The following is a 25205-nucleotide window of genomic DNA, read 5'->3' as shown; positions in this document are numbered from 1 at the left end:
AATTAGATACCGTTTTAAAGACGCCGAAAAGTTTTTTTTTCCTTAACTTCATTTGGGGACTTCATTCCACACATGGGCTATCCACTATATTCTAGGAGTCTCTGGCCGCACATACCATAACAACATGATAAATTAAATAGGTTGTTAGTAGCAGCTCTAGTTTGTTTCATTGGTAAATTAAATAAACTAAGGGGCAGGGGGTTGTTAGATTTGATTACAGTGTTTACTATTTCAGCTATCTTCAGTTTATATGCCATTGATAGCCGTAAGATGCGAAGCTGCTGAAAAAGTGGCCTACTGGAGTATGTACTATTTGAATAAGTTATCATACGAACAGCTCGTTTTTGAAGGCGAGAAACAGGATCTAGGTATGCTTTATATGTACCGTCCCATGTTTCCAGACAATAGGACAACTGACTGTGCACAAAGGCGAAACACAGGATGCATAAAATTGGAAGGCCAAAGCAGTCCCTGGCCCTTAGTAAAACATGACAACCATAAGCTAATCTGGAGCAAATGTTATTAATTTGTTCTTCCCAGTGCATATCTGACGCGAACAGGACACCAAGATGCTTGTACTGTAGAATTGAGGTCCTGCAAGATCTAAGCCAAATATTTTATTTTTTTGCTACCGAAGTACGCCACCGTCAAGTGGCTGAGCTGTACTTGGCTTCAAAAATTGCGCACAGCTTTATAGATGATACAAGAACACGGGAGAGAAGCGGTGAAATAAAAGGTAATGGTGCAAGACACTCGTAGATGCAACTGTTCTTCAATTTGCTTGATGGAGTTTATTAAAGAGGGGAATAGTTCGTCAAACGTGACGGTTACTTTACGCCAATGACTTGAACATTTTTATAGATTTCGGTACACAGCTAATGCTTCCGCTTAACCACCAGTCGTTTTTTTTTTTTTTTTAGGGTAACAGTGCTAGGTTGAATGCATCGGTAAGAAAGCCATGCGCGCACGCAGTGGCGCCAGATTGGCGCAGCAGCAGCGTAGTCAGTAGAACCAAAAAATTAACATTTATTCAATGGTGTAGAGCGTGTTTAAATAGCCGAGTTGGGGAAAAATAGGAACAAGCACAAGTTAGTAGTGATAGAAGTTCTGAATAATCGCCAGATGCGCGCACTTTGAAAACACGCGTGAAGTTGCAAACAACGAGCAATTGTTTTTTAATCTACACCAGCTACACCACTGCAGCGAAATAGGAAATTTCCCACACTGGTGTAGCTGGTGTCGGCTAAACAAATGTCCCTAACGTCATTGTAGTTCATGCAATTCATTAGACGCATGAAACGCAAAGCAGCGGCTGTTACCAGACAATTTGAGGGGAAAACTAAATAAAATGGAGCGGCACAGGAGTGCGTCTTCCTGCAGTCATGAGAGTTTCAGTAAATTTATTGTAATGAATGCCATTGCCACACACGGTACAGGCAGATGCTTCAAGTAATTATGTATTCAAGGCTGAATGTTGCAGGTTATGAAGACAATTGTCGAAATGTACGAATAGCGTCGTTTACATCACGTGAAGAGAAATAAACATATAAAGTCACACTACTTATCAAACATTTTGAAATAGATTGCCAGATAAAATATCGTACAGGTTGCTATTGCATTTCCTCGCAGAATAGCAATGAAATATAGCTTGCTAGCACCGACAGCTCGCGAACAGCAACTCTCCTGTAATTTCGAAAGCTATTTTTATGCTCTACACTATAGCCAAACGGGCGAGTTGGTGGAACATATTGGATGAAAGCCAGCTCAAAAGACGAACACCACAGCAAAGGAACACAAGACGAGCGCTGTTTTTTTTTTTTTTCAAGAGGGAACACACTATACTATTTTTATGGGCGCTCCTACGGCATGTTTTACCGATTTCATATATATTACATTTACATTAAATAGGTTATCATACTCTTCATGATTAATGTGACATTCAACTCAGGCACTAATAATAACACAGTGCATCGCAAAACACATCTACTGTTCTTGGTTCGAATTTCATAATAGGCCGTTCGTGATGTGCGACACGCACTCCATATATTAAGCAAAACATTGCAGAATACAATAAGCCATGAGCGAAAGCTCACTTTTTTAGCCTGCCGTAATAACTTCAAAGCACTATTAGCAATAAAACAGTGTATAATATGCATGGCAGCCTTATTTACGCATAAATAGATTTGTGGTCTGTACAATGGGAAGTCACTATAAAATCGTATTGGTGGTTGAAGGAGTTTCAATGTTTATATCATTTACGTAGTCATTGAAAGAGGATATGACCCAACTGCAACATCGACAATTCACAACCAATACACACCTTGGTGGAATTGCTCCATTCATGGTTATATTTGGTTCATTTGCTTCAGTGTCATTGACAAAACGCGGGCAGCGGTCCAGACTTTTAGGAAGCAAGGGAACGGGAGCAACATCTGAAAGGCTTCTACCTAGAGCGTGCCACGGCTGAAGACCACATACGAGCAGAGTTCCCCATGCTACTCCCTGAAAAAGAATTGTTCAAGAATTAGCCACCTTCCGATGCATTCCGCAATGAGTAGAATAAAACACTGCGGCGCTGACGTTATATTCACAATCAGCCAGTTAACGGCATATAAGAGCTGTTTTTGTGTACACTACATCTAAATGTTCTGCCGCACTCAAGTATTAGAATTGGTAAGGAACTCGTTATCAACACCTGCCGCCTCATGTTGTGTCGATCTCATCTTGCATGCTCTAGAATGTGCTCCTTTTCTAATATGATTGCGCTATAACAATCTGAATTTCAATTAGTGCAATGCCTTCATTTGTAACCTGATAACAATATGCGACAGTGATTTTAATTAGCTTATTTACAATGGCCGTAATTTAGGTTTGCAATTTTGCATGTGTATATTTCCTAAATGCATATCATAGTCCGAGAAATATTCGATGCACGAAAATGGTGTATTGCACGTGGTTTAGTGGGATTCTCAGCTTCAGTAATTTCACACTAGTCAGCAGGTAAATGCGCCAATAATTGTATGCAGGTTGGTGCAAGTGAAACAACGTGGCTCGGCGTTTTGACTTCAGATGAACGCACCATGATCCGCTGATGCCAAGCCGGCGCTTCGTAACCGGAGAACACCGTCGGAGCCACGGAGGAAGGGGGGGAGGGGGGTGTAAGCAGTTCCGAACGGTGCCGGCAAGAGCACGGACAGCAATTGGAGAACTCGCGCTGTAGGCGCCACGGAGGGAGACAGAGATGGGGGAGGTTACAGGCAGCAGCGAACGGTGGCGGCAGGAGCGCGTGCAGCAACCGGAGAACACAAAAGGTCGGGCGGGGGGGGGGGAGGGGGGAAGAAAAAAATGGAGGAAGAAAAAAACTAGGAGGGAGCGCGCGCAGCCTCCGCAAGCCAACCTCCTCTGACACCGCTCCCTTCTCTCTCTTGCGCGCAATGATTCTTGGGAATTTAGCCAACATAGCTGCCAGACATAAAAGCAGCAGGGTACATGGTAGTTTTCAGTGACTTTGGACGTCCCCGCGGAAAGCCTACCGGAGTGGTCTGCCGAAAGTTGGGCATCTCGTCGTAACACATAAGTTACTTTGCTTACAATTGTTGCATTGTTCTCCGTATTTATAGGCACACTAGTGAGAACTGTAGGTGGCCTTTTCATCTTTGGTTTCGTCAATGAGACTACGAATTCGACATAACATTTCATGCCTGGGAAACTGGCTTCAGCGTAACAATGTGCATTTGAGGCCTGCATTTCCTAATTGAATCAAACGATTTTCGTCTCGAACAATACATGCACATGCACTGACAAATAAATGTTTCATTTCTCAAGGAGTGCGCATAACAAGGTACTCACTGTTGGAGCGACAGCCCCAAGAGGTATATCCGTGCAGTTCTTGCATCCTGGCAGGCAGCATTTCATATGGCAGTACTTTTTGTTGGGCTAGTTGGTTTGATTCCACGCTTGCGGGACTCTGCGCACAAAGACAGAGCACAAGAACACAACGGACGACAGGACGAAGCGATGATCACCGCTTCGTCCCTCGTCCTTGTTCTCGCGTGCTTCGTCTTGTGCGCTGAGCCCCGCAAGCATTATATATGACGCAGCTGAGGGGACCCAGCCATACTTCGCGAAATACACGGGTTTACTGCGCGGCGGCAGCAGCCCCCACTGAATCAGCCGTCTAAAAGTTCAAAGTTCCATCCATCGCCTGCTCGCAGCCCGCGCCTCAGGTTTCTAGTGCAGGCGTCGCGTATCGAAGGCCACGCGAAGCATTCCTTCAGAGCGAAGCGTGAGAAACCGCAACCGAAACCAGCTACCCGCTACCGCTTGCCGTATGACGTGACGGCTAATTTCCCATGATCCTTTCCATTATATTTTTTATGCCTAGGCTTCACTTTTCCGCCGCGCCGCTCCCTCCTAGTTTTTTTCTTCCTCCTCCATGGCGATAAGCAGCGGCGAGCGGTGACACAAGAGCGCCCGGCTGCGGAGCTGGTTAAGAGTGACAACGCTGACGGCGACGCGAAACGTAGGAACAGGCGCCAGAGCTGCGCTCTGAAAAGAACCAATTCCGAGAACAGCGCCTCATACCAACTTCCACTTATAGTTCAACTTCAGCTTATGCAGCAAATTTGAAATAGCTAGACACCTCTTAAAAGTACCTTGGAGCGCAAGCACCTACGCCGCTTTTTTCCATTTCAGAATGTTACCTATAATGCCTTCATTTGCGAGTTTCGTATTGTTCCAGGGCCTAGCACCTCACGCGTTCCACAGATGGCGCCACGCACATATAGGCCGCATGCTTTTTTTGTCACGCGTTGTACAGCAAGCTTCGCCATGTTTATTGTAATGCACAGGAGTGACATAACTATACTCTCGCGGCAGCCGATCATGCATCATTCAAAACTGCTACACGCTGTCGTGCCTTGCATAAACATCGCACCTAGACCATCGATCAGTGCGAAGCCAGACTAGGTCTTTGTCGAAAACCCGCCCGCTTACAATGCGGCTGCAAACAATAGATAACCCTCATTTTACTTCGTTCAAGCATACTTTACCCTTTGCAATTTAACCAACGATACGATTGAGGGTTTGTAGAGGTTCGTAAGCACAGGCATATCGCTTTCGCTTTCATTTCTTAATGCTATTCGTTTCAAGAGCTACCTTGGAGTTGACCCATGGTGACGATATTGCAAGAAGAATTAGCCCGGTGAAGAGTCCTGCTGCTGACGTGTAGAAAGACATGAATATCTGCAGAAAGAAAAGTGAGGCTTCAGCACAATAATCTCAAAAAAGGAAACCCGCAGAAACCAAGAGAACGTTTATGAAGGGATGATACGTACACTGGCCGCTGTACCCATGTAAGGAACTGCAACCGCACACATCGTCATTATCGTACCGCTCGCAAATGCTGAAACAAGAATTTAGGTTTCTGTACAACATACAATTGTATATTTCAGCCTTGTATTATCAAATCTGCATCTAGATTTTTCTGATGGGGCCGGTGAGGGTACGCCGCAGGTCTTAACTGAACTTCTGGGCAAAGCATGTGAGCTGCTCAACGTGACATATAATACATTATTTAGCAATCCCTGTAAGCAGCGCTAAACAGAAAGACAGAAGGAGAAGGCATCACATAAGCGATTGTGTAGTGTCCTCTCATCGTGTAGGGTAAATTCGCGTTATTTATACTATGAACCTGCTTGCCCCAGTTGCGGCTTTAATTTAAAATGGAAGAAATACACTAATATAGATAGCCATTTATTGCCAATTTACGTTGATCTAGACGAACGAACTGGTAGTGACAAGCACCCCTGTGGCATGCTCGTGTGAATTACAAGGCACGTAAGAATACATTTGCACGACCGCGTATAAAACCCCAGTCTGCGTTGCAAAACCGGCATTGTCGCCATAGACGATGGTTTGGAAAAAAAGCGTGCACAATGAAGCTCCGCCGTTAAGTGTTTGATGGGACAACTATACTATTGGCTTCCGCTTTACGGCTCGCTCCGTGCGGAATGAGAAGGCAGTGGGACATAACTTATATGACGGTCCTTCCTAATTTTGCATTATTTTCATCGCAGCAGAATGACGAAAAAATACTCCAAGAGTTCGACAAACAGGATCAAAATTATGACCTGCCTGCGGTAATTGGCAGGTGGTAGAGATGGTTTTGAGGCGAAAACCTTAGATTCTCCCTTATCGAAAATTCTCCTTCCGATTATGTCATCACTCTATGGTACCCAAAAGAATGGTCGCAACAGCCATTGGTAGCCACCGGACAGGTGAATAATACAACGGCTTCGTAAAGAGATATTCTTGCAGCAGGGCCCTTGCCCTACTACTGCCTTTTCAAAGCAACGTCCTCGTACTGCCTCACTAACGAACTTCCTTCTGACACTAGAAATCCAGTCGCCCGCACTAATATTGAGGAGTAGTAGTTTTTCTCTCTTTTTTTGGAGTGTTCCGGATGCTGTGATACTATTCTTCTCATTTATCATCTATCTGCTTTTCATTCTAGAGGTAAGTTTGACAGAAGTATTTAACCCGACGATAAATGTACCACAATATGTACGTCTTAATCACCTCGCCATCGTGGGTAACCTGGGCAGAGGTCGCCGTCACAGGCGGAAGACGAGTGGAAAGAGCGCCGTAAGAGAAAGTCCGTAGGCATCACGCTAAGAGCTACGTGATGACGCGCGCCCCAGAAAGAAGCATGGGGGAGCAGGCATGGCATGGCAGCGCCACCTGCGAGCGAGCTTTCACCTGCATGCACATGGCTGGTCGTACCTGTGACTACTAAACATTGTTTTGAGACAGACGTTTTTATTTTCTTCAGATGCACACACCGCCTAGCATTAGGCATGGAAAAGCAGCAATGAACTTCCTTGTCGGCCTTTTTATATAAATTTAACAATAATGGTTCAAGTGATGACCTCGAGTAGATGACACGCACAGTACCGAACATTACAATTAATCGGATTCAAGTACTTAAGAAGTATGAGTATATAAAAAGTGGGGCAAAAATATCTAGCTTTTTTTTATAGCCGTGTGGCTACGCTCAGGAGGGTTTTAATTAGTTATTATTTTCTTATTACAACGTACCGACAATATGCAACAATTATTCTAAGCACTTATCCATATCACAATCTATACCATCAATCAGGTGATAAAAAAATGCTCGGAATATAACCAGCCCTTATACATAGCATTCATTGATTACGAAAAAGCATTTGACTCAGTTGAAACCTCGGCGGTGATGCAGGCATTGCGAAATCAGGGGGTAGACGAGCCGTACGTGAAAGTGCTGGAAGATATATATAGTGGCAGCACAGCAACGATAGTTCTGCATAAAGAAAGTAACAAAATTCCCATAAAGAAAGGTGTTAGGCAAGGAGACACAATCTCCCCAGTACTATTCACAGCTTGTCTAGAGGAAGTATTTAAAGATTTGGAATGGGAGCAGTTAGGGATAAGATAGATGGAGAATACCTCAGTAATCTGCGATTTGCTGATGACATTGCCTTGCTAAGCAACTCGGGGGATGAACTGCAAATAATGATTGATGACCTAGACAGAAAAAGTAGAAAGTTGGGCTTGAAAATCAATATGCAGAAGACTAAGGTAATGTTCAACAGCCTCGGGAAGGAACAGCAGTTTACATCAGGTAGCGAAATACTGGAAGTAGTAGACGAGTATGTCTACTTAGGACAGGTAGTAACCGCTGATCCGGACCATGAAAAGGAAATAACAAGAAGAATGAGATTGGGATGGCGCGCACTTGGCAAGCACTCGCAGATTATGACTATCAGCTTACCGGTATCGCTCAAGAGGAAAGTATACAACAGTTGCATCTTGCCTGTACTCACCTATGGGGCTGAAAAGTGGAGGCTAACCAAGAGAGTTCTACTTAAGTTGAGGACAACCCAGAGAGCTATGGAACGAAAAATGGTAGGGGTAACATTAAGAGATAGAAAGCGTGCAGAGTGGGTCAGAGAAATAACTCAAGTTACCGACATTCTAGTGGAAATTAAGAAGAAGAAATGGACATGGGCAGGACATGTAGTACGAAGAGACTATAACCGATGGTCGCTGAGGGTAACAAACTGGATTTGAAGGGAAGGAAAGCGTAGCAGGGGCGGCAGAAAGTTAGGTGGGTGGATGAGATTAAGAAGTTCGCAGGGGTCAAGTGGATGCAGCTAGCTCAGAACCGGGTTAAGGGGAGAAATATGGAAGAGGCCTTCGCCCTGCAGTGGGTATAATCAGGCTGATGATGATGATGATGATTCTAAGCACTTGCACTGTGCACTTAGCTCGCCAGTTTACAGTGCGCCTAGCGTTGACCTCCCATTTCCAAGCACAAAATTCAGCACACTTACTCTTCGCGCCCTGCATATCCTACATAAATGCAACTAAAGGACACCACAGCAGACGTAAAATGAATTAGAATAAATGTGGTCCAAGGGCTACCTGGCCAGAGCAACCTTGGGGGACAAGCAGGAGAATGAAACAAAGCGAGACGATTGAATAACATATGAAGACTCGAGATTCGTGGGGTACTATCAAGTATTTCATTCATTTTCACTATCAAAGATGGTGATGACCTGGAGCAAAAAGCCTCTCAGTGGGTCTTGACTTTATCGACGGCCCCCATTCGTGGTATTGGTTTCGAACGGCGAAGCTAAATGAATTAACCAAGCATGGAAGCATCTGACAAAATTTTGAGGTATCAGAAATGATATTTAGAGCAGAAAGAAAACTCGTTTCTTTATGCGTGCGCTCTCTTAATAACTGAAGAAATAAGCAGAAAACTAGCAGTAAACTAAAACAGTATCATATTTACGAAGCTTTTTCTTGTTTAATAACGGTCCACTCGTCTACCACAGGATTTTTCATCGACAGAGTAGCAAGTGTGCGCACATGCTCTACGCTTCTTTGGTTCCTATTTTCCTCAACGCTGCTACGTTCCGACAAAAACGATACACCTCGCCTGCGTTTTGAGGCACTTATCCGTGAAGGCTAGCCTTAATATTAATAAATAAATAGCATCCAATGTGCGCGAGCATTAGTCCTTAAGGACGAATGCTGCATGCGGTTGATATGGCATGCTCTCATCTGCCCATCCTGTGTTACCTACAACACCTACTATACGCGAAGCTCTGTGACATTGTTGAGGCACCATCTTTTAGCTAGCCTCGTACCTCACTCCGGCTTACAAATTATGTGCATTCGTCTGCTCAGAGTGGTAGTATAAACACTACGAAGTTCTTCGAAAGCTGCAACGTTTTCAAGGATTCAGGCAGAACGAAAGGAAGAAGATGGTTTGTACGGTATGAAAAAGAGCTGAACAAGGGTAAATGGGGTACGCCTCTGTTCGCAGATGAGCCAACGTTTCGACAAGTGGACCAGACGAAGACAAGTCCACTTGTCGAAACGTTGGCTCATCTGCGAACTGTGGCATACCCCATTTACCCTTGTTCAGTTCTTTTTCATAACGTTTTCAAGGAGCACTCAGATTCACTCTCGGCAAGGTGTCTTATGGATGTATATTTGTTTTTCCATACTAACAGTAGTATGGTACTGTTAGTATTGCACTAACTGCATTCTATGCTTTGCAACACGAAGCTTGCTTTAAGTAGGCTTTTGTTAATCCCCCACAAGACACGCCTTGGTTAGGGGTTTGCCTTCGTTGCTGTGGTGGAAATATTTTTACTGCTTTTTTTTCAGGGAAGGGGAGTGCCTCTTACCATAGCAATCCCTTGGTCAGATTTGATTGCACTTACACGGCTCTATTATTCAATTTCTACATTCTTGTCCATTCATTTCAAATCCCTTGAGTCTGTGTACGGTAGTAGCAATGGTCCACTTGAGACAGTCGCTTCCTCGCGGTGTAGGTAGACTGACTGACAAGAGTTCACTCTGGTCAGTCGTCATTAAATGAAACAAAGAAATAAAATTAGCCAGACATGCCTGTTTGAGTGATTGATTGATTTTCCTTCTGGAGTGAGAACATGCGTCTGACTTTACTGTTAGTGCTGTCATCAAGAACACATTTAGGTACAGCTAAGCAATGTCGTGTTCTTTATAATTCACTGTCTATTCAAATATCTATTTGTTCAATCGCGTGTTGTGCCCTCCCAAACAGGCATACTAGTATGAACAATACAAAGCAAAGCTGAAAGGGGGTTTTACTGTGCTTTAACAGGGATAATAGCCCTGTCGAAGTTTCACGGTGAACCACACAAGAACGCAGCCAGTCTCAGTCTCCACAAGCGAGCACGAGCAGCGCAGCGGCACTTCGTCATCCTTATCCTCGTCTTCGTGATATTCTCGCCTACTTAATCCTCGTCTTCGTATATCCTCGTGTAGTTCACTACAATTTCCCCCGGAGCGAGGAGGAGCCATCCTGGCGACCTATGGTGAGAGCAAGAGGAGCGGATCGTAGTACGTTTTGAGGCGTCTCACGTGCACAGTTTTGCGGCCGCGATGACGCATGTCCGAAGAGGTAGTGAGTGGCTCCACGAATTCACAGGGGAGGTTTGACGGACAATGCGGTAGGGGCCGTGATACTCGGTTCGAAATTTTGATGACAATCCCGGTGGGGTGCCGGGAACCAAAAGCCAAACAAGGGATCCTGCAGGAAAAACGTGTGGCGTCTGATCTTTGTCGCGGTGATTTTTTTGGCGGCCTTGAGATTCCGATGTAAAACACCGCGCCAACTGGCGACATTCCTCCGCATGTTTGGCAACGTCTGAAAGGAGAGTACACTCGGAGGAGTCGGGACGATATGGTAAAATAGTGTCCATCGTGGACGACGCCTCACGCATAAAGGAGGAAGAAAGGACTAAATCCAGTAGTTTCTGCGTGGCGGTGTTATAAGCGTATGTCACGAAAGGAAGGACAGCGTCCCAGTTAGTCTGATCGGCGGCAACGTACATCGTGAGCATATTTCCGAGAGTGCGATTGAAGCGCTCAGTCAACCCGTTTGTTTGAGGGTGGTAGGCTGTTGTGGTCCGACGTATGATGCGGCATTCGGCCAATAGAGATTCAACGACGTTGGAAAGGAAGACGCGTCCTCGGTCACTCGCAGCTCTCGCGGCGCGCCGTAGCGAAGAACAAAATGATGTAGCAAGAACAGGGCAACTTCATGGGCACTAGCGGCGGGTAAAGCGGCGGTCTCGGCATACCGGGTGAGGTGGTCGATGCCGACGATAATCCACCGGTTCCCAGAAACCGTGCAGGGAAGTGGCCCGTAAAGGTCAACGCCAATGCGGTCAAAAGGGCGGGCCGGCATGGAAGTGGTTGTAAGGGGCCAGAAACACGAGGTGTGGATGACTTCCGGCGCTGACAGGCGATGCAGGAGCGGACGTATTTGCGAATATGCCCGTACATGCCGCGCCAATAGTAGCGTTGAGAGATCCTTTGAAACGTCTTCACTACACCAGGATGGGCACACTGAGGGTCCGCATGGAAAGAGGTGCAAATTTCATGTCGTAAATGGCGGGGAATGACGAGAAGCCACCGTCGACCATCAGTCATATAATTGCGGCGGTAGAGAAGACCTTCTCGTAGGGCAAAGTGTGCTGCTTGACGGCGTAAAGCCCGAGAAGGCGCAGCAGCGTTAGGAGAAGTGGACACGATCTCGATAAGAGATGCGAGCCACGGGTCTTTTCGCTGCTCCGCAGGCATGTCAGCGATGGTTAGAGAGGAGAGGACGGGATCAGCCGCCGTAGAGCAAGCAGGTTCGTTGGAGACGGGAGAACGAGATAGTGCGTCGGCGTCCATGTGTTTACGGCCAGAGCGATATATAACGCGGATGTCAAATTCCTGTAGGCGGAGAGCCCATCGTGCGAGGCGGCCGGACGGGTCTTCAAGAGAGGATAGCGAACATAACGCGTGGTGGTCCGTGACGACGTCAAACTGGCGACCGTAAAGGTAGGGTCGGAATTTTGTTAATGCCCACACAATTGCCAAACACTCCTTTTCCGTAACTGAGTAGTTGCGTTCAGCTTTAGAGAAGGTACGACTCGCGTACGCGACGACGTATTCGTGAAAACCGTTTTTCCGTTGTGCCAAGACAGCTCCGAAGCCAATGCCATTCGCATCAGTATGGACCTCGGTGGGTGCTGTCGGGTCGTAGTGGCGAAGGATTGGTGGCGAAGTCAAAAGACGGCGCAATGCGTTGAACGCTTCGTCGCACTCGACCGACCACGCAGTTAAGTCACTGTTTCCTCCGAGTAGTTTCGTCAGGGGTGCAATTATCGAAGCAAAATTCTGCACGAAGCGCCGAAAATAGTAGCATAGACCTATGAAGCTTCGAAGTTGCTTGAGCGAAACCGGCTTAGGAAACTCCGCCACTGCGCGCAACTTGGCCGGATCAGGACGAACACCTTCCTTAGAGACGATGTGCCCCAAAATAGTCAACTCCCTGGCACCGAAGTGACACTTCTTGAGATTCAGTTGCAGGCCGGCGTCAGTAAGGCAAACCAAAACTTGCCGCAAGCGCTCTAGGTGCATAGCGAAGTCGATGGAAAAGACAACAATGTCGTCCAAGTAGCAGAGGCAGATGTGCCACTTGAACTTCCGCAAGATGTTATCCATCATCCTCTCGAATGTGGCGGGCGCATTGCACAGACCGAAGGGCATCACATTAAATTCATAGAGGCCATCCGGCGTCACAAATGCGGTCTTCTCTCTGTCACAGGCGGCCATTGGTACTTGCCAGTAACCTGAACGTAAATCAAGAGATGAAAAGTACTCGGCACCTTAAAGGCAATCAAGAGCGTCGTCTATACGCGGAAGGGGGTAATTGTCCTTGTGGGTAATTTTGTTGAGGCGCCAGTAGTCAATACAAAAGCGAAACGAGCCATCTTTCTTTTTCACTAGCACCACTGGTGAAGATCAGGGGCTTTGTGATGGACGAATTACACCACGTTGTAGCATGTCCTCAACTTGTTCATTGATCACGCGACGCTCTGCCACTGACAAACGATAGGGGCGCTGTCGAAAAGGCGAGTTAGAGCCGGTCTGAATGTAATGCGCGACTGTGGAAGTGCGGCCGAGAGGTGTGTGGGCGGCGTCGAAAGCGAAGCGAAATGTCTGTAAAAGGGCCACGAGCTGAGTCCGGTAGGTGGAAGGAAGAGCGTCATCGATGGCGGTTCGGAAGAAGCCGTCTGGCAACGAATCAGGCGTCAGATCGGACTGCAGAGCATCAAAGTAGTTACTGGCGGTAGGTCTCGGAGGCATCCAGGTCAGAGAGAACGTGGGCTGGTTGAATAGAACCGGGAGATTCCCCACGTAGCAGAGTAATCGGGCGTGGGGACGGATTGTAGATTAGTAGCTTCGTGAAGCCACCGTGAATATCGAGAACAGCAGATGGCAGCGGCAGGTGCTTGCGGTGGATGAAGGATGCAGACGGCGTAAATAAAACACTAACGTATGACACGGCAGGACACGAAAGAGGCACAAGGGCACAAGCCTCTGGTGCTACGTCGACATCTTCACCGATGGTCAGCTTTTGAGGACACACTGAACGGTTGTCGTCGGGCAGTGCGTCGCACAGTGCAGAAAATTCTACTTCAGCTCGGGCGCAATCGATCACGGCGTTATTTTTAGACAAGAAGTCCCATCCGAGGATCACATCGTGAGAACAAGATGACAAAACTACGAACTCGACACTGTATAAAATACCTTCAATGACGACACGCGCTGTACATGCTGCTAAAGGTGCAATCCTCTCTTCACTGGCAGTGCGGAGCGACAAACCGTTAAATGACGTCGTAACTTTTCGTAATCGTCGGCAGAGTTGCTCATGAATCACTGACACTGCAGCACCCGTATCGACCAGCGCATATACGGACAGACCATCGATAGAAATCATTATAATGTTCGTGGGCGGAATATGAGGCCTTGAGTTTTTCGCAGAGTACGCAGTTCTTGCCTCAGGAACCGCGGAGCTTAGTTTCCCTCGTCAGCAGGTGGTGGGCGCCGGCGCATTGGTGAAAGTGACCGGCGACGCGGAGAAGGAGTACGACGGGTTGTATATGAACGCTGTTCTGGGGCATACGCAGGCGGAGAGTGGACAAAACGAAGCAGTGGTGGCGAGTAATCAGAAGACGCAGGCTCGGCCATGCGACGACGACATCGGCGGGCCACATGTCCAGCGAAACCACAGTAGTAGCAAATAGGACGATTGTCCGAAGTAAGCCAAGGGTTGTAGTAGCGCGCAGTGGGCGGATGAAGCGCGGCCGTTTGAGGAAGCGGTGCAGGGCGTAGAACAGGCTGCATGGGTTGTGACGGCTCACGCGGTGGACGCGCAGCCACAGCCGCGTAGGGCAAAGGGGCTGGAGCAGCAGGTTGACTATACTGGACTGGTGCTTCGACGTATGTCAAAGGAGCAACAGAAGGAGCTTCAGGAAGCGTGGGGAGTGCTTCCGCAACTTGTTGGCGGATGACTTGCTGCAGCTTTGGCACTAAAGGAGTGGGAGCGTCAGGACATTGGTGAACGAGGGATAGTTGACGGACAACTTCTTCTCGAACGAACTGCTGTATTTGTGGCAGCAAGGTGGACTGGTCTGCTTCAGGTGTTAAAGCTGCAAGCGGCGCGGGGTTTGAGAGCGAAGAGCGAGTGATGTTACGGCGCTTGCGTAATTCATCAAAGTTGTGGCATGCGTTGATAACGTCGACGACGGTGGCTGGATTTTTAGCCAGAAGCATGTGGAACGCGTCATCATCAATTCCTTGCATAATGTGATCAATATTGGTGCTCTCTGACATTGAAGCGTCCACGCGCTTGCACAGGTCTACGACATCTTCAATATAGCTGGTAAAATTCTCACCAGGAAGCTGTGCACGGCCGCGCAGGCATTGCTCAGCGCGCAACTTGCGCAATGCAGGCCGGCCGAAAATATCGGCAAAACTAGACTTGAAACTAGACCACGATGTGATATCGGCCTCGTGGTTGCGGAACCATAGGTTTGCAACGTTCGTTAGGTAGAAAATGACGTTATTGAGTTTTTGGTTGTCGTCCCAGTGGTTGTGAATACTGACCCACTCATATGAGGCCAGCCAGTCTTCCACGTCATGGTCGCCGGTTCCGCTGAAGATAGGAGGATCACGCTGGCGCAAAGCTCCAGCGCAGAACACCGCGGATGAGGGGCCGGTTGGACTGGGGGTGGTAGCGTCGGTCATTGCTTGTGTCGGGAGTGTGCGGCTGCGGAGCTCCAGGCCGGCAGGAAATGCTCACCTCCGCCAAGTGAAAGGGGATTTTTACTGTGCTTTAACAGGGATAATAGCCCTGTCGAAGTTTCACGGCGAACCACACAAGAACACAGCCAGTCTGTCTCCACAAGCGAGCACGAGCAGCGCAGCGGCACTTCGTCGTCCTTATCTTCGTCTTCGTGATATTCTCGCCTACTTAATCCTTGTCTTTGTATATCCTCGTGTAGTTCACTACAAAGCCATTATATTCAGCTCTACGTATCGACTTCTAGGTACTTGATACCGGGCTTAAATAGCGCAGCTGCTGATGTGGTTTATAGTAAATGTGCGTATGATTCGAAAGCCTGCAGGTATATAGGCCTGTTTGAAAGAATAAATAAGTCTAATTTCCTGGTTCTGGTGCCGTGAGCATTCTTCATGTTTTATTATAACTTTTTAAACGCTGTAGAGTCTCCCTCTGGAGGTGATCGAAAGTAGCATCTTTAACTGCAACGCAGCAAAGAGAACAAGCATTCTTTCAATGCAATTCACATTTATTTGATTGGAAAAGATTGCTGTGTTTGACAAAGTGTTCAATATTTACCCAGTAGCCGCATAACCAAGACAGCTCTGCGGTTGCTTATTCGGAAGTAGGGTGTGACAATGTCGATGTAAAATATCGCAGCATGGGAGTTTACAATAGAAGATACTGTGCTGCAAAAAGAAAAAAGAAAAAAATTTTAGTTACGTCACCGGTGCCTTACGACCAGTCATAGTGAAAAATAGCACAATCTTGATCGGTGTACTGAAATGAATATTTTCACGCACTGATGTAACTCTAGTATTTGAGTGCGCCAAATAGTGCTTTCTTTTCGTGGACATGGCGAAAACAAAGGCTTTTATTGCTCCATGTACCCTCGCACGATATCGTATTCTCTTCGCATTTCAAATAAGTAACTATTATCATTAATCTAGCACGAACATCATAAAAATTGTTCTAGCATCCCTTCACCTGGCGAAGCTATGATTTATGGTATTTATTTCATTTCCTTCCTTACTTAGGTCTCACTTTTGCCGTAAATTTCGTTTCTTTCCTCCACCCATAATTTATACCATTGCTTCACCACGCTGAGCAGAGAGGTAGTGCTCAAAGAAAAAGCTAATTACTGCGCACAACTATTTAAAGAAACATAGTGATGACTGGAGCTCACTACTAAGACTTCTGTCAAGGTTTGCACTTGCAATTTATGCAGGGCATTGGTGTGCCGTTCATATAGGACAGTCCATATATTTCTTACGTAGCGCGAAGTCTAATTGTCAAGAGCTTTGACGGCAGCCGCAGAGTACCTAATTAGAGGTAAATATTGTTTTGCTCATCCAAATTCACCTGTACTATCAAGGAAACAAGACATAGTGGCCGAGAAATGTCTTAGATCATAAAGTTATTGCAGTAACAAAACTATGACTTTTGTCACAGGCGAACATTTCAGCAGAAATTTTGAATGATACACATTTCATCGAAAATCTCTAAAACTTAAAATGCGCTAAGAAAGCTGCAAGACAAGCAAGAAGGTGTATGGAAATAGTGAAGAATTCAAACTACATATAATCTGCAAGCTTCAGGGAAACGGCATCCGCTAGTTTTCAGAGCTCTCTCAGTGCAAGATATATATAGCACCGCAATCAATTTGAGGGACCTGTCGACTGCTTATGTCCTGAAAGTTTTTGGCAGTTGTTTATTTCCTTGTAACTAAAGTCTGATCTTTTTCAGCAACGAATCATGTACTTGTCTGTTATTATTTACTGGAAACGTGTTCTTGTCGTCTTTGTTCATTGTGAAGAGGATCTGAATTTTTTTACGCGTCTGCCGTGTGTCGTTTTGTTCCTTTGGGCGCACGGAGCGGGTGTTTCGATGTTTGCCTAATGAAGCTCTTTAGTTAATCGTAATGAACACGTGTAATAATTTATCCTAAATGAAGCTTGCAAATTCTCCAACCAGCTCTTTTTATTTTAAAGAAACACGACATTTCGGGGACTGCTCGGCTCCACCTTTAGCGGTGAGGCATATCTTGCTATGCGCAGCTACAGGCAAACGAAAGGAGTACGAGAAAGAAGGTGAATATAGGAGAATTGAGATGTAGTTGTTCAACATTGAGCCACGATGCTGGCAAGTTCAGGTGCAGCAGTTTTCGCTGCCGTATTTTTTTCTTCTCTTTCATGAGGTAAACATGTGGTTCAGATTCTTTGGCGTCATGTCTGTGCACAATGATTCAAAAAGGCGTCTTTTGCGACAATTGGTCACGGTCGCATACTTCAATCATGGTATATATACACGACCCCAAACAATATTACGCGGCCAAGAGGCAACCTTCCTGATGCTCACCTATAAGCTGTTCGCTCGCCCCTGTCCATCTCACAAAAGAGAACAAAGACGTGAGCGAACACCGCTTCACCTACACCAGCGAGCACTGACATAGCTAAAGGTTTAAGCTACCCCTCCACCTTCTCGCATCTTTAGACACCCACTCCCTCTCTTGTGTTGTATTTGCCCCTCCTTGCATCTCTTTTCGTTTGCATGTAGCTACGTACAGCAAGCCGTGCGTTCCCGCTAGAAGAGCCGAGCTGGCTCCGATGCGTCGAGTTTCTCTAAAATAAAAAAACTGACGATCGGATCATTTTCACATTACATTAGTCACAACCTAAATCTGCGAATGCGTCGAAATGAGTAGCTTTCAGGGCTTCATTCTGCCTCAAAATTACATTTATTTGCGTCAATTTTTGTTTACTGTCGCCCGTTGCCTTGTGGATCTGTTGAAAGACAGTTTTTAGGTCGATCTCTCCTGCATCATAATGTAAACCGCAATGGTAAAATAAATATCATTATTATTAATTATTAGTCATATCAAAGAACATACTTCGTCTTAAAAAAAGGATTCCAAGAAACCATCTACACGTATGGTTCTGCATTATTTTTGCACCAAGCAGGTGGTGTATTTGTTAATATAATGAATGCCTGGAAGCCCTGGGATTTATTGCATAATGGCGAGTCGGGTGGAAACAGGGTTAAAATATAAACAAAGCTCACTTCACTTTTATAATCACTTTTAAAACTTTCTCTTCTCTAAATTAGGCGTGCTTCCTCCTGTATTGCAGTCGGATTCGATATAGTGTCGATATACACAAAACCTATTCTCTGTTCTGAAACATAATACACAAAACCTTGTATTTTTATCAGTCGAGAAACATGGCGTGGCACATGCGTTTATACGAACTGATAAACCACTTCTGTGCCGGAGGCCACAGTACGTTAGAGGATAAATTTCCCCTTCAGTTTTTCCCTGCTGTCTGAATCAAATTTTATGTTCTTGAAAAAAGAAAAAAATAGTTATGCAAAACGTTCAATTCAAAAGAAAAATTACTAAGTGCATATCACCTCTTTACCAAGCTAAGCTAGGGGACAATGTTATTTTCTCACTATATGTAAATTATGATGCACTTTGTAATTCTAGGTGTTTCTACAGGTGGTTTTCATTACCTTAATGTTTAAAGTTGGGATTGCTCGACCTACTTTATATAGAGAGCTGTAATAAATACTGTTTTTTAATCAAGTCATCTCACCTTGTGGAGGCCCCTACCAGTCCTGCCAAGAAAATCCCTGTGAGCACAGGAATGTCAGAGACGCTGGTTGTCAAGTAATACGGGACGATCTGTTGGAGGTTGATGATAAGTCGTTCATGTGAGGCATTGTGAATTATATATACTAGATTTTACTACAAGTGCTAGCAAGCTCTCAACGACAGTGTCAAAATGATGGCTCCCATTGAACGGCTCTTTCGTTACGGCCGATCACAACGCTTCTTCAGATTGAAACAACCTGGTATTTGTATTGCGGCTAACATTCCCTGCACGACCATCACTAGATTCACGTAGCTTGTTACATTAAGGTCAAGCCTCCATGAAATAGTATGCTGTTTTTAAGGCCACCAAAATGCATCACTCATGTTCATGTACTTATTCTGCAGCACAGAGCTGATTTGCATTCCAGCTGTAGAGTAAATATATTTTTTTAAGTTTTAGATTATTTAGTATAATTCCGTGGAGGTTAAATTTAGTTGAGTTTCTTCCCACGATAAAGTTGCAGATAAAAATAAAACAATAACTTGCAATGCTTTCCTCGCTACGAGAATAATAATTGCTATTCGACTTTAAAGCTGTACTAGGAAGCAGTTAAAGCGTGACGAGTAACGCATTAAAGCTTCAAATATTATTTACCTTCGCTGCTTCACTGGGCCTTTATATTAACCTTGAAATAATGATTGGGACCTGCAGTACGTTATAAGAACAAATATCAAATTAGGTGGTGTATATCTGGAGCTGCATAATGCTAATCATTATTTACTGTATGTGATCAGGTTTCCAATTTTTAAAAGGGCAATAATCATTTACGGGAATCGGTTCATTATATAGAGAATCTTCTGTCATGTTCCCAGGCTAGTTTGGTTCACATCCAATACATGTGGAACATTCTTCCTAGAACCAACTTGATATTTTTTGAAGGTTTCTAAACCTTTGAACTTGAGAAGGCTATTATAAATTATATGCGCAGCGCCATTGCCTCCTTCTTCAAGTGCGCTTTCAGAACCTGTGCTGAAGGTAAGGGTGATGGGCGCATTATTAAACTTTTTCGGGAGTGATTGAGTGAGAACTGCGCCGTTTTTATCAGTAAGACAGCTAAGGCGGTGAGAATAGGTAGGCGGTAGAATCCAAGAAAAGGAAGTAGCAAAAGAAGGGAATGTGGCACATATAATTGTCAGAAGGTTGCTTATTCGTGTAATCTAAGGGGTTCCCAGAGATGAGTATAATAGATGTGAACTGCAAATATGACGACAGTCACGATGAGAGGATAACAACCATAAGCGAAGAGTTGGCAAACAGAGTAACAGAATAATGAATTGGATACTGGCAGATATAAGGAAGTATAACATGGAGAAAAGTGAGCATGCTGTAAAAAACGGGGGAACCGTAATGAGATTGACGGTAGGGAGAAATAGTCAGGCGTTCCACCAGTGACGAAGGACGAGGTCAAGAAAGCCTTAGAAAACAATTAAAGGCAGAAATCAGCTGGAGAGGATCAGATAACTATAGATTTGCTGAAGGATGGGGGGGATATCGTGCTAGAAAAACTGGCCACCATGTATACGCAGTGGTGTCCTCGACGGTACCGAAACCATGGAAAAATGCAAGCATTATACCCATTCATAAGAAAGGGGACTCTAAGGACCTTAAAAGCTAAAGACCAATCAGCTTACTGTCTGTTACGTATAAGGTATTTACTAAGGTAATCGCTAATAGAATCAGGACAACCTTAGACTGCTATCAAGCAAAGGATCAAGCAGGTTTTCGGAAACGGTACTCTAATATCGATCATATTGTCACATTAGGCGGTGCATACGCATAAGGAAATAAGAAGACTCTCGTGAGTTTGAGAGAAGACGACGTTCAACAGCGTCGGCTGGTGCCTGCAGAGAACGTCTGTTCGAAAGCCTTTTCTTCGGTGTTCGCCCTCTGCTACAAGCTGAACTACCCCGTAACACCTTGATGGAGGTACTTTCGATTCCCCTTGCCACAGCTCCTTGGAATTTCGTTCCAGAAACCTGGATTTGCGCAGTGGATGTCATCTCCCTGAGCTCACCCCACCGACTACCACAGTAAGCATGGCATCCCAGGACGCATCACCCGCTACGGAAACTCCAGCTGCCCCCATGGTTTTAACCAAAATCCGTCATCCGCCTATCTTTAACGGCGAAGACAACAAGGATGTTGAAGATTGGCTCGACGAATATGAAAGGTGCAGCAAGAATAACCGGTGGGATGCTAGCATAATGCTTGCAAACATAATCTTCTATCTGGCGGGAACGGCGAAGACCTGGTTCACCAATCACGAACAGGAGAGGCCAACATGGGACATCTGCAAACAAAAACTGCAGGACTTATTCGGCAAACCAATTGGGCGAGCTCTGGCAGCCAAAAAAGACCTGGCTACTCGGGCTCAATCGTCAACCGAGTCATACCTGGCCTACATACAGGACGTTCTCGCATTGTGTCGAAAGGTGAATACCTCCATGACCGAAGATGATAAAGTGGGCCATATACTTAAGGGTATCACTGATGACGCATTCAATATACTTCTCTGCAAAGACTGCTCTACGGTGGACTCAGTCCAGTAAGTCTTTCGCCGTTTCGAACAGGCGAAGCAGCGACGCATCGTCCATCGGTTTCAGCGCCTTTCCAACACGGCGACTACATCCTCACGTGACGACTTGCCCACGTTACAGCAGCCTTCAAGTCAGAATAACCTCACTACCATCGCCCGCAGGGAAATCGAGGCCTTGACTCCTGTTACACATACATCTCCTCCTGCACAGGCAACAATAGCTATGATACAGGCTGTTGTCCACCAAGAATTCGCTAATGTGGGCCTCGTTTCAAATCCTACCCCACCACCCCCTGCACCACAGCCAATCCCAGTGGTTGCTGCTGCTACCACAACCCCGCCCTACACACCGCGCTACTCTACCCGCAATCCTGCGGAGTGGCGCACATCTGACGATAGGCCTATTTGCTTCGTCTCCTGTCGAGCTGGCCATACGTCCTGCTATTCCCGCAGCCGTCCGGCTCCTCCCTCTCAACCTTATTACAGCCCTGTCCGCCATAACTATTATGCACCACGACGCGTTTCTGTCACCCCAGCACATCTTCGTACTGAGAACATAGAGAAAGACCGTCGTCCCAGCCGTTTTCCATCGCCTCAAGCCCATCATTCCCGATCACCTACTCGTCGCCGCAGCTTGTCCCGAACGTACCAAGGCACCTACTCGGGAAACTAGGCAACGCAGCGCCCGGACGTGACGCTGCGTTACCAACCCAGACAGCCAACTGTGTTTCGACCATCGCACCACGCCGTAACCTGATCAATGTCCTCGTAGATCGAGTCCCTGTGCCCGTTCTCATTGACACTGGAGCCCATATTGCAGTTCTTAGTTCGTCGTTCCGCCAGCACCTCAAAAAGTTCTTACGCCCGCTAACACCTCTACAGTTCGTGTTGTTGATGGAAACACTGCTGCCATCATCGGAATTTGCACTGCACGCGTTAGCATCGCCGGCCACCACGTCCCTGTGCTCTTCGCCGTCCTTACTACTATCCTCAAGACGTGATTTTAGGCCTAGACTTTTTAACAGCCCATTCCGCTCTCATTGACTGTTCCTCCGGACTTCTGCGTCTAGCCCTGCCCTATTGTGTTCACGACCCCAGTGCTGACCATACCCAGCCTCGCCTCCGCTCCAGTACATTTACTCGCCTACCTCCTGAGGCGGCAGTATACGTGCCCATGTCACCTATTCCCTCCCTTCCTGATGGCGACTACGTTGTCAACCCCATCACCGACGTCACTCTACAGCGCAACATCGTCCTACCTCATAACATTGTACACGTCGAGAATAACCTCACCTACATTCCCGTACTCAACTTCAGCATGTCTTCACAAGTTCTCCCGGAGGGCATTTTCTTTGCCGAGCTGTCGCCTTTGTCCAGCTTTACTATTTCTGCAGTGCTGTCCGACCGTCACGCCGACGTACCTGCACAACCTGTCCCATCACATAGTCCGGAGGACCGCATCTCAGCCATGGTTGCGTCTGACCTGCTTCCCGAATATGCCAGCACCCTTGCCGGCCTTTTGCGGTCATACAGCGACATTTTTGATTTCAGTCACGGATCTCTGGGCCAAACGTCTGTCGGTACACATCGTATTCATACTGGAGATGCCCGACCTATTCATCGACGGCCTTACAGAGTTGCTCTTTCGGAACGCAGGATCATTCAGGAAGAAGTAGAGAAAATGTTGGCAAGCAACATTATTGAGCCGTCGAGCAGCCCCTGGGCGTCCATGGTAGTACTCGTCAAAAAGAAAGACAACAGCTGGAGGTTTTGCATTGATTATCGACACCTAAACAAGATAACAAAGAAAGACTTGTACCCTCTTCCAAGGATCGATGACGCTCTCGACTGCCTGCATGGTGCTAACTGCTTCTCCTCCATCGATCTCCGTTCTGGATATTGGCAGATCTCTGTTGACGAAAGAGATCGTGAAAAGACGGCTTTTATCACCCCGGATGGCCTCTACCAACTAAAGGTGATGCCTTTCGGCTTATGTAATGCCCCTGCGACATTCGAGCGTATGATGGACTCCCTATTACGCGGGCTCAAATGGACCACATGTCTGTGCAACCTCGATGATGTCATCGTATTTTCATCAACCTTTGAAAGCCACCTCCATCGTGTTTCGGCTATTCTTGGCGTCTTCCGACGAGCTGGCCTTCAGTTCAACTCCAAGAGGTGTACCTTTGGTCGCCGGGAACTCAAGGTCCTAGGACATTTAGTCAACACTCATGGCATCCAACCGGACCCCGACAGAATTCACGCTGTAAGGGATTTCCCTATACCGAAATCTAGCAGCGACGTGCGTAGCTTCCTCGGACTTTGCTCATATTTCCGGCGATTTGTACCAAACTTCGGAGAAATAGCCCATCCGCTCACGCAGCTTCCGAAAAAAGAGGTCTCCTTTACCTGGGGGCACGAACAATCGGCCGCCTTCGTCGCTCTTATTGCCCACCTCACTGGTCATGGAATTGGTGCCGTTCTCGCACAACGTCCGTTCGGTTTACCTCGCGTCATCGCCTATGCCAGCCGACTCCTCTCTGCGGCCAAACAAAATTATTCCATCACTGAACGTGAGTGCTTAGCCCTAGTTTGGACCATTACAAAGTTTCGGCCTTACTTGTATGGGCGGCCATTCACAGTAGTCACTGACCACTACGCACTGCGTTGGCTTTCTACACTGAAAGACCCTACTGGCCGCCTTGGACGTTGAGCCTTGCGCCTTCAGGAGTACAACTTTTCAGTACTTTATAAGTCTGGCCAGTTGCATCGAGACGCCGATTGCCTGTCCCGTCATCCAGTCGACCCACCAAGTCAACCTGAATGTGACAATGACGCTTGCGTGCTCTCTATTTCTGATTTCTCCGACATTCGCCGTGAGCAACGCCAGGACCCTCAGCTGCGCGAAATTATCAATCGCCTCAGCGCCGATCGCCATGACCCTTCCCTTCGTTTGTTTGTGCACCACGACGGCACCTTATACCGGCACAATATGCGACCTGATGGCCCTGACCTTCTACTAGTAGTCCCTAAGCACCTACGCTCAGCCGTCCTTCAACAGCTTCACAATAATCCTACAGCGGGTCATCTAGGTCTCTCTCGCACATACGACAGTGTGCGTCGTCGGTTCTTTTGGCCAGGCCTATATCCCGCAGTCCGCCGCTACGTAGCTGCTTGTGACCGCTGTCAACGCCGGAAAAAGCCATCATTTTTACCACCTGGACTTCTGCAGCCAATCGACATCCCCATGGACCCATTTTCTCGAGTGGGTCTGGATCTTCTAGGGCCTTTTCCACTGTCCGCATCCGGGAACAAATGGATTGCAGTGGCCACTGATTACACCACACGCTACGCGGTCACACGAGCAATACCAACAAGTTGTGCAACTGATGTCGCTGCTTTCCTCCTCAACGACGTTATACTCGTCTATGGAGCTCCCCGCCAACTGCTCACCAACCGTGGCCGTTGCTTTCTGGCTCGTATAGTCGACGAGATCCTACGGCTGTGCAACGTTCGTCATTCTTTCACAACTGCCTACCATCCACAGACGAACGGGCTTACCGAATGCCTTAACCGGTGTCACCCGTTAATAATTAGGGGGATATTATTAACGATGCGCCCTTAACGGTGCGCACACTCCCAGACACCCTTTGAGCGAGTGGGGGTAGCTGTTCCGGTCGCAAAGGAGATGCCCTCGACCTGCGTGGCAAACTCAGCCGGAATTCAACTACCTTGTGGTGACAGAAGGGGGTGGTCGTTTGGTGCCCAGCGGTCGCCGGTTCAAACCAGAGAAAGGATC

At 46.7% G+C, this 25205-nt stretch overlaps 1 protein-coding gene across 1 annotated transcript in view; it reads right to left on the bottom strand.

Moving 5' to 3' along the window:
• Positions 1–25205, bottom strand: part of LOC146174234 (sodium-coupled monocarboxylate transporter 1-like) — a 50129-nt gene that overhangs the window by 9378 nt on the left and 15546 nt on the right. The window contains exons 3-7 of the mRNA XM_084585358.1: positions 18811–18899; positions 15797–15906; positions 5337–5404; positions 5158–5244; positions 2321–2502 (exon numbers count right to left, since the gene is read on the bottom strand). Of these exons, the coding sequence (XP_084441484.1) occupies positions 2321–2502; positions 5158–5244; positions 5337–5404; positions 15797–15906; positions 18811–18899 (536 nt within the window). The remainder of the gene's footprint in view (positions 1–2320; positions 2503–5157; positions 5245–5336; positions 5405–15796; positions 15907–18810; positions 18900–25205) is intronic.

Source organism: Amblyomma maculatum, chromosome 11 (assembly GCF_055883805.1).
Source record: "Amblyomma maculatum isolate TAMU_Amacu chromosome 11, ASM5588380v1, whole genome shotgun sequence".
NCBI classification, from domain to species: domain Eukaryota; kingdom Metazoa; phylum Arthropoda; class Arachnida; order Ixodida; family Ixodidae; genus Amblyomma; species Amblyomma maculatum.
Note: the sequence above shows the minus strand (reverse complement) of the source record. Positions and strands in the feature narration are given on the sequence as shown.